The sequence below is a fragment of the Cottoperca gobio genome, chromosome 7, assembly GCF_900634415.1.
Source record: "Cottoperca gobio chromosome 7, fCotGob3.1, whole genome shotgun sequence".
NCBI classification, from domain to species: domain Eukaryota; kingdom Metazoa; phylum Chordata; class Actinopteri; order Perciformes; family Bovichtidae; genus Cottoperca; species Cottoperca gobio.
The window spans coordinates 11562639-11578239 of NC_041361.1; the positions used below are offsets into that span (position 1 = coordinate 11562639).

Below are 15601 nucleotides of genomic sequence, written 5' to 3' on the forward strand. Positions count from 1 at the left end.
CACTACTTTGCTCTTCTAGCCTAACATTCAAAACCAACCATAGAAATCAGCAGAGACTTTCAAATTGAGGCAGCATGCCATTGGAACAATTTCCCTTTGTCAGCTGAGCGGTCAGCTCAATGCTGATTAATGAGCTGAGGTCAAAGACTCCCAGGAGGACGTCGCCATTATCTCTCATATTGTGCTGGTGGGAATTTCTGAATGGAGGTGAAGTCAGGAAAGGCAATCAGTGTTAATCACAATGAAAGAGCAGAAACTTTGATCTAAGCTCTCCTTCCCTTCCTCTCTTCGTTTGTCTCACTGGGGAAATGGGCAAATCCAGCAGAGACTAGTTAGGCCATGTTTAGTTTTTTTATCAAGGTTTTGGCTATCGTTACGGCCTCATGAATAAAACATAACCAGTAGTTTTTAGACATTTTGTGAGGCTGCTTTTTTTCATATTGATCCAGAGAATGGAAAACCTCAAATATTCCCTTACGTTGAATAAAATGATAATAAATATTATGAGGTGACTATAATGGACGATCGGGCGCACAGGATACAGGATTGTGTAAATGTTTATATATCTTTACTACATTACATTATATTTAGCCGACTCTTTTGTTACTGAAAAACAAGGTAAATAGTCAGGCTAATGAGGAATTGGGATTCTTTCCTCTTGTGCCGTGTTAATAATCATATCTTTCCGCAGTGTTATGTTCAAATCATTAAGCCAGCTGCATTATGTCGCCATTTATGAGATTGTCCTTTATTAGCTTTTCTATGTTTTTTGTAGGATGTGTTTGTGGTTTCGACTTTGCTGCTCTTCTGTTAAATCTTTAGCTCGAGTGTTATTTAAAGATCCAAACGGTTTGCCCATAAGCAAATGTATGCTGTCTCTGCTTCATGAAATTGAATAATAAAAACCTGATTAGATCCAATGTTGCCCAGACAATAAATGTGTATTATTCACTGTATTACAGTTTTTGGTTTAGATTTGTCACACCTTTTCCCAGATGAGAGGTAGAGCAGAGAGCACAGTGAAACCAGGCAGAGCCTCATTAAACTGCAGCGCTGAGTTCTTCTGCCTCTCTTTTGTTAACAGCGTCCTTTCCCCCATTCATCTGTTTCAGGACTCAGATTCACTTCACAGTGGCCATTGATTTCACTGCATCAAACGGTGAGTATTTTCACCCTGTTCTGCTTCCATTTGTCATCTGATGTATGAGTAAGGCATTCTCCATGAATCAAAGAGGGGGCTGGATTTTTCTTCCTGCTTGTTATATTCCATCTTTTTTTACATGTACACAGCAAAATGGGTTATAAACTGAGAAATTCTGTATTTAGAGAAGGTACAAAGCAAACAATAAGGTGTATATTTAAGGGCACACTATGCATAATACATACTGTAGTTAAATATGATGACATGGTATGTTCATGTAAATGTGGAGATGCACAACAAAAAGGAATCAATTAAATATTTTAAGTTAAATTTTTATAAATGCAAAGATTGTATAACAGTTACAACTTTCTCCATGCTCCCTCTGTAATCCTACACCTAATGACTTGCCTCAACTCTAACACCCTAAGTTTAAGTACATTTAGCCAAGTACTGTACATACGTACAATTTTGAGGTGCTTGTACTTTACTTTGTACTCTAAATATGTTATATACTGTATCTATTTAACTTCTACTTCTACTCCACTACATCTCCAGACATTTCTATCAGATCATTCTGAAGGTATTTTATTCTCTCTGCTTTCACTGAACTGCACGTAATATTTTGATCTACATATATTACTGATCTATGCCAGTCTTTAAGGAAATCCTGGAAACCAATATCTTCCCAGTGGTGTTTTTGTAATGTCACTAACTTAAAAAACATGAAAAGGAAAATATAAACATTGAATTCCAGTGTTGCTAATAGTCCAGATAGTCACAGTCGAGTCCCACTTCTGATTCAGAACATTCAATTTAGTCTTGGCTCACTCGCAGCTGTCAGTTCGGCCTCAGTCTGACGGTTTGCATCACTGACTCTGACTTCTCTTGTCTTGGAAGGAAATCCGTCCCAGTCCACTTCACTGCATTACATGAACCCGTACCAGATGAATGCCTATGCCATGGCTCTGAAAGCCGTGGGAGAGATCATCCAGGACTATGACAGTGATAAAATGTTCCCCGCTCTGGGATTCGGTGCTAAGCTGCCGCCTGATGGAAGGGTCTCCCATGAGTTCCCTCTGGTGAGTAAACTGTTGGGTTATTTCCATAGACTGTATATAAAAAGTAAACGTAATCAGTCTGACTTCACCCATTGGTTTGTAGACTTCCATTTTGAAGCCTCAGGTTTTCTTGTTTTTTCGGAACCAGAAGCGACACGAGAGGGTGGAGCTAAGTACAACCGAATGCTGAACAAGATATTTTTAGGCAAACAAAATGTTACAATAAACTTTCATGAACTGAAAACACAGGGTGAAAGGGTTAAAGTTCTAAGTCTAAAATGCAGAAAGCCCAAATCGGACAACGCTGTGGTAGCGACCTGTCAATCACAAAGTAGCCACGCCCTTTATAATTTATTTTATTCTTAATGGGACCACAATTTACAAAATCATGCTGATTTAAGAAGACTTGAAACTAAAGATTGAGACTAAAAACTCATTAGGAAAAGGTTCACTGAGTTAATGAATCAAGTGACATTTTCTCATAGACTTCTACACAATCGTACTTCTTTTTGCAACCAGTGGAGTCGTCCCCTGCTGGCCATTAGAAAGTCAATGCAGGTTTCAGGCACTTCTGCATTGGCTTTACTTTTCAGAACTGAAGGTTGCCGCTTGGTTATTCCACTCGGATTGTAATTCAGCATCAGAATTGTTCGGAAAGTTAATCAGACTCTATGTTAAAATGAATTTGACCCTCCCAGTGGAGCTTATCTTTGAGCATTCATTTTTGTATTTATGCTCATGTATGGGTAATGTCCAATATAGATACATTTTGAGATGAATACTGCTACACCTCAGAAATGCATAATTCAGAGTGAATTTAATTTACCTTTATAGTGCAAATTAGGTTGAAGTATTTCCTTAAATCAATTTGGCTTCTCTCTGCCAGTTAATGCGCTCAGGCTGCTGCATAGTAGAGCCTAATGAGGAGTCTGTCTACTGGGTAATGTCTGCATCACTCCATGTTTCCATTTAAATTTGCAAATTAAGATTCATTTCACCATATAAATAAAGCCTCATTCTTTCATGCTTAAGTCTTGTAAGTGGGTTTAAAAGTGAAGTTAGAGTCTTGGGTGAAATATTAGTTATATGCAGTTTGTCTGGTTTTAAATGTGCCTCGTAGCGAACAAAGCTAACTGATGAAGCAAAGTTTGACAAGCACATCTCTGGGAGCAAATAATGTTTTGAAAATGTCATTCAGAAAAAAGAGTAACTCCACACTACTCCATCTTTTATGGCGGAAAAGCACTTCTGCACGGACCTCTGTGTAAGTGATTATCATCTGTAGACGACTTGCAAAGATACATCGTGGGATAATCTGACTCCTCTACAAAGAGAATAATAACTTGGCATTCATAAAACACAACAAAGCACAGCACAACATAGCCAATATATCCAGTCTTTGTGCTTTCTAAGACTAAACATGTCCCAGATTTATATCTGGATTAAATGCAAAGAGATTCAATCAATCTGTTCATTTGAGAACATTGTAAACAAGCAAGTTTCCTAATATATTTCAGCCTTGTATTAAATTACTGTTTGACTTTTCCCAGAGAGATTGTGGTACTGCTGAAACACCAATTGTTGTTTACATCAACTATTAATTATTATGTCAAGCCCTATTGTGTTTCATTCTGACAACAGTTTGTGTTTTGTTTTTGTTTTTTCTCAGAATGGCAACACTGAGAACCCGTACTGTAACGGCATGGGGGGAATTCTCGAAGCTTACCATCAAAGCCTTAAGACGGTTCAGCTGTATGGACCCACCAACTTTGCTCCTGTCGTGAATCATGTGGCAAGGTACAAGAACAAATTGCTGTCTCAGTGAACATCCCAGAGCACACTTGTCCTTTCTTTGAAAGTCAATGTGTCAAAAAAAGACACGTTGTCAGAAGTGTTAAGACAGTGAGTGATGGTTTCTCTATGAATTGAGCAGAAATAATGAAGGGAAAATAAACAATCGGCTGCCAAGCTGAGATGAATAGAAATGGTAATCAGGCATATGTGTGGCCAGATATTTTAGAGCGCAGGTGCTATATTGCTTTAAAGTGTGGGGGGGGGGGGCTGCCTCACATGATTTGTGGAAAATGGTCTTCTCAAGATTGAAACGGTGGCAGTGTTTCCCCTAGGTGGTGCGGATGACAGAGCGACACAGCGACACAGCGGAGGAGAGAATGTGAATGTGCAAACTGAAATGTGCACATAAATTAGATAAACATAAGCGTTTAGTTTATTTAATAAAAGAGCACCTGTTCAATGTGAAAAGTGAGTTGTGAATATATATAAATAAATACAATAAAAAAAAAACCACCTTGAATTTCAGAGGCTTCGTTGGGGGGGCGCGCACAACGGTAGGGGAAAAACTGGGTATTGAAATAATATAAAGGCACAGGTTTGCACTGGCGCAGCACCAACCTGGATTTTAATGATGGACTCTCAAACTCCAGCAGGGATTTATCTCTCAGTAATGATGACTCATGACTTGGACTTGAATATTAATGACTCTGGTTTGTGCACTGCAGACGTGAACTTGGGTTTTAGATTACATATTCAGCATTTACCTGTATTTCTGCTTTGTTTACAATTACCCTATGAGCAGGAGGACCCCAAGGCTACAACGTTTTCAAGGCTCATTCAAGCTCCATCACGACTCAACTATTCCCCCGTCCAACCTGCACAAACAACAGCCATGCTTAATTTGCATACAATAATGCATAAACAATCTTTTGAGACTGCAGTTTAATTTTATGACCGCTGCGTCTACAAATACAAGTCATACAATCATGATCAGGGATGCAAAGTCATCAATGGTGAAAGAGGTGACAAAGATGTGAACTCCCCAAGGGGGTCCAGGGGCATTATAGAAATAAAATGCAGATTTCAGCACGAGAATATTTATACATATAAGGACTCGTTTATCAATGTACAGATTTTCTCAACAATTATAACTTCTTTCATAAGGACATATTTTATATTATTAAACTGTGTTGTATATTGTCATTTATTATGTATTTATACACCAGCCTCAACTTATGGGTGTTGACAGGAGGACTTGTAGTCTTCGACAAATACATGAATAAACACTTAAATCTGTGTTATAAGCCTGTTATGATATTTATTTACGAAGTTACCCACATAGACACACAAGAATGAAACTAAAAGAAAAAATAAGTGATTTGAAGGAATACAAAACAATTAATAAATAAAACTCTTCTTTATGGATTTTATGCCCAATATAAAACGTCTCATTGTGGCTTTAAATAGTCTCAGTTAAAAGCATTTGCAGACGTTCTGCAGTCTCTTTGCCTACAGGGTGCAGGAGAACTCAAATACTTAAGATTATTCACAGAGACAAGTGAATTAGGTCATCCAGTAAATCAATGATAGAAAGATTAAAATGTCTCTTTACATTACGAGAACAGACCTTAACTTTAGACGTTATGCAATACATATCATATCATCCACATACGTATAAGATTGAACATGCCATTCTTTATGGTAGAAGGGGTTTGAAGTTTCTGAAGTGGAGAAAGTACATTACACTCGATGTACAGTATGATGTTAAATTGTTATATATGTTAAATGTTCTACATTCTGGTCAATAGAGGAATCTTAATCTTGAAAGTACAGACTCTCCATTAAACAACATTGTTTCGGGTGCTTCAGTTATTACTCTGCTAATGTGATCAAATGTCTCCAGTGAGTGTGGCCCACGTTGTTGCATGGCAGAGGAGTGAGACACAGAGGTGCCAGTCATCACTCTTGTCTTTGTCAATGAACACTCTTTGAATAAAATGCCAGCACCTCAAAATCTAATAGATCAATTTGAATGTCCTTGGCTCCCACAATGATCTGTCATGTTTTCGACCTCGTCTCGCTCATCAAGTGTGTTCAATAAATAGCTAAGCAATCAATAATGCTCTGAAAGAATAAGACTGCACTACTTGCATAAACAGTTGAGTAAATTATTCATAGAGAAGCCAGCGATGGCCGATTGAAACTAGGCCACACTCACTGTGCTGTCTCTGATGGGTTTCAAAATAGTGTCTGTATAGACCTCCGAGACGTGAAGAACTATACAACGTATTTCACTTATGTACATGTCTATATTAGGCTTCTGTGTCACAGGTCAGGCAAGGGTTTTTTCTTTTTTAATCTCTGACACAGTGGTTGCTGCTCTGCTGCATTTGGACTTTCTCTGTGTTGGTGGTTGTTCAAACCAATCCCAGAGTTTTATTAAAGTCCATGAACATGTTGTCTGCATCAGTTTTTACTTGTATGGTACTGTTACCATTTGATCAGGTCTCTCTTGAGAATGAGACCCTGTGTCTCAATGAGATTTGACCTGTATAAATAAAGGTTAAAATAAAAATACCTTGCTTTACTGTAACATGGTCTGTGTGGTACTGTCTTTAACCACTCTGGTGATTTCTCTCTCAGTTATGCAGAAGCTGTGCAGGACGGGTCCCAGTACTTTGTTCTGCTCATCATCACTGATGGCGTCATATCAGACATGGCTCAGACCAAGGAGGCTATAGTGAACGTAAGTGCTGCTCGAACACAAGCCGGAGGACGTTCACCTCTCTCTGTCTCTGTCTCTCTGTCTCTCTGTGTCTCTGTGTCTCGCTCTCTGTGTCTCTGTGTCTCTGTCTCTCTCTCTGTCTCTCTCTCTCTCTCTCTCTCTCTCTCTCTCTCTCTCTCTCTCTCTCTCTCTCTCTCTCTCTCTCTCTCTGTCTCTCTCTGTCTCTGTCTCTCTCTCTCTAACCTCTCTTCATCTTTCTGTTACTTTGAGGGGTTTATAAGCCAGCAGCTCTAGATTTGATGATTTATGGGATGTTTTCTGCTCCACTTGTCTCACCCCCTGTGCTCTGTTTGTTCCAATATGTTTCCTTTTTTCTGAGAGGCTCAGCTGAGATTTACTCTCAGGTCAACATGTTCACTTCATTAGAGTCAAAGCTCTTACCCAGCGAACCATCAGACCATCAGACCCCCAGCAGACTGGGTTTAAAGGGAATTTGCGACTGTTAATCAAACTATTCGAACAGCCACACCTTCCTTTTAAGATCTTGTCTGCTGCGAACCTGCCTTGTCCTGCTGCCCCTTCCCACCTCTCAGTTTGGACCTGGATGCACCTTCTTCTGCCCACAGAGCAAAGGATTGAACGACCTGCCCCACTTGGCATTTAGCCGTTGCCCAGAGAGATGAGGGAGTTACGTGCACTTTTGGTCTCTTATTTGCGCTCTCAGATGCTGTAATGTATATTCAGAGATATCATTAAAGACTGCACATAGCAGATACCTGTTGTAATGTGATGACCACATGCCTAATGCTGACTAATCTGTACTGGCCAAACCAAACCAGCACGGCTTTGCCTTCAGTGACGAATGTATCCACACATCTAACAGGACAGCCTCTGGTGCCATCTTAGCTTTGATGTTTTTCCTTTAGGCTCCAAATTTCATTTCAGGATTTTAAATTATAAAAGAGGGTCTCTCTCTGACCTGGTAGGCCAAAATATAAATGGATTTGTGCCCAGGTATTGGATTATGTCTCCGGGTGTCAGTCTGTTGTTTAGATAGGAGGCTGGCTCGACAACTAACTTCATAAAACCCATGAATATTTTAAAATTGAGAGACACTTGAAGAACCGCAATTGGCTTTGTTCATCTGCTGAATCAACAAAACAAACGTTTCACCTGAAGAGATACTCTGATACTAAACTCTGAAGTCTCAGGTTTGAAAACAAACAAACAATACATTTAAATAATTCATTTAAAAAAACAGAGACCATTAAGAATAAGAAAAATGTGATGATTAGTCACAAACAATGATAAGAATGACATTAATTATAAGCCAAAATAAAAAACCTCTCATAGCTCTTGGTAGGGTATTCCATATCTTTTAGAGCATTGTTAAAAAGAAAAAGAAAAAAGGAAGATCTCATAGCTTGTGCAGCATTATAATATTTCCCTCTAGAATATCTCACATTACAAAAAGTAGACACACTGTAATTTCCACTTCAGTTAGACACACGCACCGAAACATCCTGGATGTGTTCGCATTTCTTCTGGAAACATTTATCTACCAATCTCGTGCAAATCCTTTCTCAATCCTTTATTATGAGAACAGATATCTGCTACCACTCCCTGTGTATTTATTGTGGTTCTGTTTTAAACAGCATGCCAACATTTACACATTCAGACAATGATTGCAGAGCTGCCACACAAGGTGCCGAACTGCTCATCATCTAATCTAATGCTCAGTCACACACTCTCACACCAGTTCAGCCGCCCCTTTTGTCTATGAAGAGAAGGATGTCTTCAGGCAGATTGATGGAGTCAGATCCCCTGAGTGACTTTACAGTACAAGCAAAGTAACAAATGGTGTATACTGAATAATTCAGATCCGGATACTGAGTCTGAAATTACATTCATAGGTATATGCTTGTGTGGTCTTTTACTGCTGGAAATGGGCAAACAGAATGTATGGATTTAATGTGAGAGCAAAAGGTCGTGAAGAATGAGCTTGTTGGAGGCAAGGTTAAAATGGGAAAGAAGATGGCGGGGAATAATGATGGAGAACATAAAGAGGATGGTCCTCTTCAGTCTATTTACTCCTATCTGTGACAAGCCTGTCCCCTCGAGAGGTTTTTCCAGGAAAGCTGACCTACTTCTACCGCTGTAAATGCATTTCTACCCGAAGCATACATCATTCATTCATGCCAGAGCTTTCACATTCTCCACATCAGGAATGTGGTTTAGATTCCTGCAGTGGAGAAGCCTGTACACCTCAAACAGTGTGGAAGATAAGACGTATTAAATATTTATTATTCAGGTTTAAGTCTTGTTCAGATTGTTGTTAAATAAGCAGATCTTGTGACCTTTCTGTTCTGACGTTAAAGGTTTTTGAAACATTTCTATATGCAAAAATCATAAATAGATAATGTCAGACTGAAGGATGTAAGTGTATAGCATATTGTTTTATGAATAAAGCATTTTAATGTATTCACGTTATCTTGACCAAGTCAAGAACATTGTGTTCCCTTGTGTGCTTTAAATCATTTGGTGTTCCACAGTGTAAAAGCGGCCTGTAAAATGTGTACACTGTCGAGTAGTTAGCTAAAATATTCTGTTATATGCTGGCTTTTGTAACAACCTCTAGGACCCTGCGCTGAAAAATTTGTTTTGTATTTTCTTTCGATCCCTGGACAACCCTAACTATGCAACATAATGTGAAACACAAGAAAATGCTACTTATCAGTTATATTGTTACTGTTCTCTGGAGAAATGTGCCTGCAAATTAATACTGACGTTGTAGAATGAGAAGTGTATTTGGAGAAAAATACAGATTACTGGAAATATTACAAACAATGTGACAGTTTGATTGTTCTTCTGGTTCGACAGGCAGCTAAACTCCCCATGTCAATCATCATTGTTGGAGTCGGCCAAGCTGAGTTCGATGGTGAGAACAGAAACTAAAGTTCTTCGGGGAACAAATGTGTAAAAAACAGCGGAATCATTATAACAATGATTGTGCATCATCTTCAGTATGAACATATTTGAATACCTCTTCTTTGTAGCCATGGTTGAGCTGGATGGTGATGACATCAGGATTTCTTCGCGGGGGAAGTTGGCAGAGAGAGACATTGTTCAGGTGAGACATTTCTAATGTTTTGTCTCCCTCAGCTTGTCATGGGAAGGACGTGGCTCATTTTTTCTAAAGGCACAGTGGTTAAAAGGCTATGTTGCCATGTTAGCTGCCATGCTTATAGATGGATGTCGGTTATTTGCAAGATATATCATGAATATGTTATTGATAGTTTAGGTACTGAGAAATCGGATAAATGTACTGTGCATGTTCTTCATCGCTAGAGGATGAACGCCAGGTGGTGACTCTTTGTCCTTTACTTGTGCACCAAAATTAGGATACAATTTACAACATTCATTTTCATAATCTAATTATAAACGTTTTGCAAGTTTTGCTGAACACTTTCATGCTTAAAAGAGGGTAAACTCTTGAGATTTGAATGACCTTCTAGTCTTTCCTCTCGTACCAGCATCATAGAAGTTTGAACTTGCTCTAATCTTTGAAGCTTCAGTACTGGTGATGCTTTAAAGCAGGGATGGGCAACTTTGAGGATAGGGAGGGCCACAAAAAGTGTGTGTCCTCACTGCCAGAGGGTCACTTTGCACCCCACCCTCACGGAGCTCCGACAGCACCTCCCCCCCCCCCCTCGCGGGGCTCCGACAGAACCCTTGCAGAGCTCCGACAGAACCCCCCCCCTCGGGGAGCTCCGACAGATTAATTTCTGAAAATTGAAGTGAGGGCTCGGGCTGCCAGTTGCCCATCCCTGCTTTAAAGCTTGAATTATGGTTGTGTGTTCAGGGACCATAAATTATCTACGGAGGCTATTCATGTATCGATGTAGAATGTACATCCTCAAAACTACCACTTATGGCGTCTAAAGTCATGCCATGTGGCGACCTCAAGAACAGAGATCGGTCCGCTTGGGCCGCTTGTGTTTTCTCCTACAAGTTTCTGATGCCAGTAGAGATTGTTGCGAGTGAAGAGAACGTTAATGAACTTGAAGAAAGCCTCAAATAATTGCTGCTTTTCAGGAATAAACGACGAGCATAGACTTCTCCATTGCAAATGTTCTGCCAACAGTGAATGAAAGAACGTAAATACTTCCAATGAGTAATACATCTTGATTCAACAGGAAGGTCATTCCAGAGACGAGGGGTGTGATAGGCAAATGCTCTGAAGCCAACTGCTTTCTTTTTAACTGAAAGAATGAGCCGTATCGTGTCTTTTGGATGTTCAATCTTTCAAAAATAATACAATCAATGGTGACACTCAAGTTCTGATACGAATGATCGTATTAAACTGGACCAACAGCATTTTATCAGCATTTAACAGCAAAAAGTTCATATTCGTCCATTCTTTTGATTTCTGATAGAAATGTCTCTAAACTTAGGAATTGTGAAGTGCGATTTGGTTTTACAGGTATGTATAACTGTGTATTGTCAGCATAGCAGTGATAATTAATAACATATATGTTAATTATTTCACCAAGATGAAGCGTGTAAATAGAAAAAAGCTTAGGCCCAAGGACCGATCAAGCGTTACGTCAGAATATTCAGAGATTATATTGTTTGTATTTTACAGGTTGAGTTGTATTTGATAAATATGAATGAAGCCATGAAAGCACAAATTAAATCCCAACACAGGCCGTATTGTGCTTTCCTGATCTCGTATGATACATCCGTTTAGTGCTGGGTTACACACATTATACAATATTTTCATAAAGTCATACATGTCTTACAGTTTGTCCCGTTCAGAGATTACATGGACCGCACAGGCAACCACGTGCTGAGCATGGCGCGGCTGGCTAAAGACGTACTGGCCGAGATCCCTGACCAGCTGATTTCTCACATGAAGAGCAGAGCCATTAAACCGAACCCCGTCCCACCGGCTTACTCGCCCGGCGACCAAGCCCAGACCAACCCCGTCTGAGCCCAACACACAGCTCCGCGTTGTGGTGGGGCAGGGGCGAGGTCGCCGGGAACCTACCTTCACAACCGTCCTTTGGGAAGATGGAAACTCTTAAAGGCCCTTTCATAAATTTTAATTTGGCTAAACAAAATGATGGTGAGACTCCATTTTGTTTTGGAGAAATACAAACCACTTTGGGTGAATCTGCTGATGACCAGGGAGAGTTTCTCTCCGTGTGCTTGAGGGTGAGAGCGCTGAGAGGAGTCCGGTGTAGAAGGAGGTTTTAGTTATTCGCTGTGAAACCTGTCAAAATGGTGATGTAATGGATAGCAAGTAAACCCGTAGAGAGAGAGCCTGTTTGAAGGCGTACATATATTAGAATGTGTCAGTGTGTATCATGTGTGTGATACCTTTTGGAATCGGTGTGTGTTAAACTAGGATTTGATATGTATACTAATTTATTTTATTTATTGCAGAAGTCATTTATTCCTTTGAGGGGGTTTTAAAGGGTGAGGATTAAAGTAATATTTTCCCTGTAGTTTTCCATCTTATATTTTGTGACCAGTGTAATAAAAATAATCCCCATTTCTACTTTGATAAGGACTGTAATATAAAAGCATGTGATAAAACCTATTCAGCAGTTTATGAATCGTCGTCACTGATGGATAACTTTTGATTGGAAGCAGTTACGTAGAGGACCTGCTGTTGCCATACTGATTTTCCAGCACCATGTCTTATACGTATTTCTAATATTTATATTAACAGAATGCACTAATTTCTGTCCAAATAATAAGCACAAACGTTATTACGTTAATAAGGTCAAAACCATTATTTTGAAGGAATCAACAGCTATGATAATGAAGATAAGGGAAAGGACCCCGCATTATGTTTTAACACATCATACATCGTTTCAAACCGGATGAAACAGGAAGAATGTTTATAAGGAAATTACTATACTGATATAATAAAATGTACTTATATTTATCATAAAAACAGTATGTTTACAGAAAAAAGATGAATAATTCAATGCACATACTTGCTTTCTATGTTTGTATGCAAAAAGGTTCCATTATAAGTCATGCTGCCATATCTCATTCGTCATCTCGCTGTTTGTGTTTCTTTCCATTACGTTTGTTGTGGTTGCAGTTTATTGTCTGGGATTTTGGGCTGTACTTTTAAAGGACCCTACAAATACAAAACTAATGCATATTGTTTTCCTCGTTAATTTGATTTGTTTCCCTGCAATGAAAACTGAACAATCACACATCTTGCAATGAGATATTTGGGAGCGGAATGTTTTTTACAGAAAATAATCACGAGTCCATCTTTTCTGATTCATTCAATGTCTTATGAATGCGTTGTTTTTACTTTGAAAATGAATTTAGTTTTCTCAGATAACATTGTTTTACACTAATGCAGCCCATTTTCTAACAAAGCATTAAGATATAATTTTAATACCTAAGATACAATTTAGTTTTACAATTGAATTCAAGTCAGTTCACATTTGTTCTCTGAATTTCTCTTTAGTGACTGTATACACATTTTTAAAGAGAGTTACAGCCATTGTGCCCCAGTTGCGTACATCCTATCTATTTATTATGGCCATTTATTCCATTAGTATCTCTCAGTCACTCAACATCTCTATCCAAATGTGCCTATTATATGGAAACATATCCAAATTCAGTTACCCAGGTGTTATTCTGCCAGCAGCAGACGGTCTCATGTTGAAGATGTACACACGGAAAATGTTGTTGATGATAAAACTGTTAAAAGATTAGGACTATTACAGACTATTACACGCTGTCTCAACCAGTGTCCTGTACTTTTTATACTTACAACTCTTCGCTAATGATCTTTGAAATAATGAGAGAATAATGTACTGAGCCTTGTTGTACAACATTCAAAGTCAAGCCTTGTTTACAACTCAACTGTGGCTGTTAACATTGTCTCAAGAAAAGAGTAAACATTCATGAATTTCATTTTGAAGTGAGTTTATTGTTGAGTTTTGCATTATTCAGTCTTGTTTTGTACTTTAAGAGAGTTTCATTGAACAACACTGGAGAACTAACGTTTACAAAGAGTTGTCGTGTTGTTTTCTGAGAATGTGAAGCTCAGATTTCTCACAGTTGTTATATTTTGTTTTGTGAGAGCAAATGTATTTATGTAATTCCTGTCGCTTTATGATCTTTGTTAGTTGCATAATGTACTCCCATTGCTTTAGTGCTCTCAGAGAGAAGATATAGTATGATACTGCATAAACTCCAGAGGCATTGAACTCCTTCTATCACAGGCCCAGATCCATATTTAACTTTTTCTTTCTTGCTTCATTTTTCATTAGTGACGACATTTGTCCCTCAGAAGACAAAGCAACGTTTCATCTGCTGCCAAATTCACTTGTTCATCAGAAATTAAATGAGGCCATTAAGTTTAATCACAGCAAACACATAAATACCAGAATACCTCTACAGAAAGCCATTCAAGCCAAAAGGAACTCATGAATATACATTGAATACATTTGTTGAGAAATATATTTAAAGAAGTATTATGAATTACTGACATATATAACCTCTTCAAATTCTGCTTCTCACCGTGATACATTTTCTTTCTCACATTTTCCTTTTAAAACAATCATAGATGAATAATCACTCACAGAAACTGAGTTAGGAATAGTACGTCACTTTGCACTCATTAAGTCCGCATCAGCATGCAGCTCATATACAGTGTGATAACACATTTCTGTTAGAATAGATTAAATGATATCGTGGAGTTGGGGCCGTATATTGTGGGCACTTTTCAGACACATTTCATGTAATTAATACTGAACGAGATGGCTTTTTTTGCCCCCGTCCTACTAACATTGTATTTTTCTTTTAAAAAACAACTTCCCTCGGTAGTAAATAAATAATCAATACATATGAAATGAGCACAGTGATGACACTTATGCAATCGTAAAGTTATTATGAAATATATTTTTCAGTCTAAAAGATGTCTTTCCAACAATACAATAAATTATTTTCTCTCTGTGGAAATGGCCTTGATTATCTCTTCATTTAGAATTTTCTTTGAGGCTGAACTCTAATTATGTACATAAGCCCCATATAAAGAATATTCAGTGCCAACATGCTTGGCCTCTTTAGACAATGTGCATGTTTGTGCCACGATGGCAGGAGGTTTGGTAGTCTACCTTTATTCCACCTAATTAGTGCATCTGCCATGTGCTTTGTTTGTTACTTGGGATGTTGTTTAGAGATAACAGACACCTCCAGCATGTTGCATCTCTGCTTTCTTTTCATTCTGTTCCTATGAGACACATTCTGTATGGGTGCTTCTTGCCACTACTCCTGTTTTATCCCAGGTTGTTTACATACCTCTCTTGGTCTCTGACTTGCATGCTGAATAATTTCCAAACCAGGTGTTGGACATGATATTGTCGTCATACTGTGGTTTGTGAAATGCTTTGTAATGGATTGCCTTAACTGAAGATTAATAAACTATTGACAACTTTGGCAGAATGCAAGATGTGTTTTTTTTGTGTGTTTGGTCACTATGAGATGAAGCAAATGAGATAGAACTGTAACTTTCATTCCTCAACTCTTAATTAACTTTAATATCCTCTCCACAGATTTAGCATTGCACTCCTATAACGATGTTTAACTCATGATGGACAATTGAATAAAGTATTAAAATCTATGCAGAGCAACCAGAGAAATCCTCTTTTTTATTCCATACATTCTTCTTCCTTGTTAAAAACATTACCCAATATGCAGTTGAGTCGTTAGATTCAGGTGTGTTTTGCTCGTAGCGACTAATGTAGCCTCGAGGAGAGATGAGGAGCGGGATCCAGAGAGGTAAGATCAATTATTTTTGACTCCACACCAACAGATTGTTTTTTTTACCTTTAACATTTATCA

At 38.5% G+C, this 15601-nt stretch overlaps 1 protein-coding gene across 2 annotated transcripts in view; it reads left to right on the forward strand.

Moving 5' to 3' along the window:
• Positions 1-15202, forward strand: part of cpne5a (copine Va) — a 68604-nt gene extending 53402 nt beyond the window's left edge. For both annotated transcript variants that reach the window (XM_029435702.1, XM_029435703.1), the window contains 7 exons: positions 1113-1159; positions 2039-2220; positions 3869-3996; positions 6637-6739; positions 9599-9656; positions 9775-9848; positions 11523-15202. In XM_029435702.1, coding sequence (XP_029291562.1) covers positions 1113-1159; positions 2039-2220; positions 3869-3996; positions 6637-6739; positions 9599-9656; positions 9775-9848; positions 11523-11711 — 781 coding nt within the window. In that variant the 3' untranslated portion in view covers positions 11712-15202. The remainder of the gene's footprint in view (positions 1-1112; positions 1160-2038; positions 2221-3868; positions 3997-6636; positions 6740-9598; positions 9657-9774; positions 9849-11522) is intronic.
• The last annotated feature ends 399 nt before the right edge of the window (positions 15203-15601 follow it).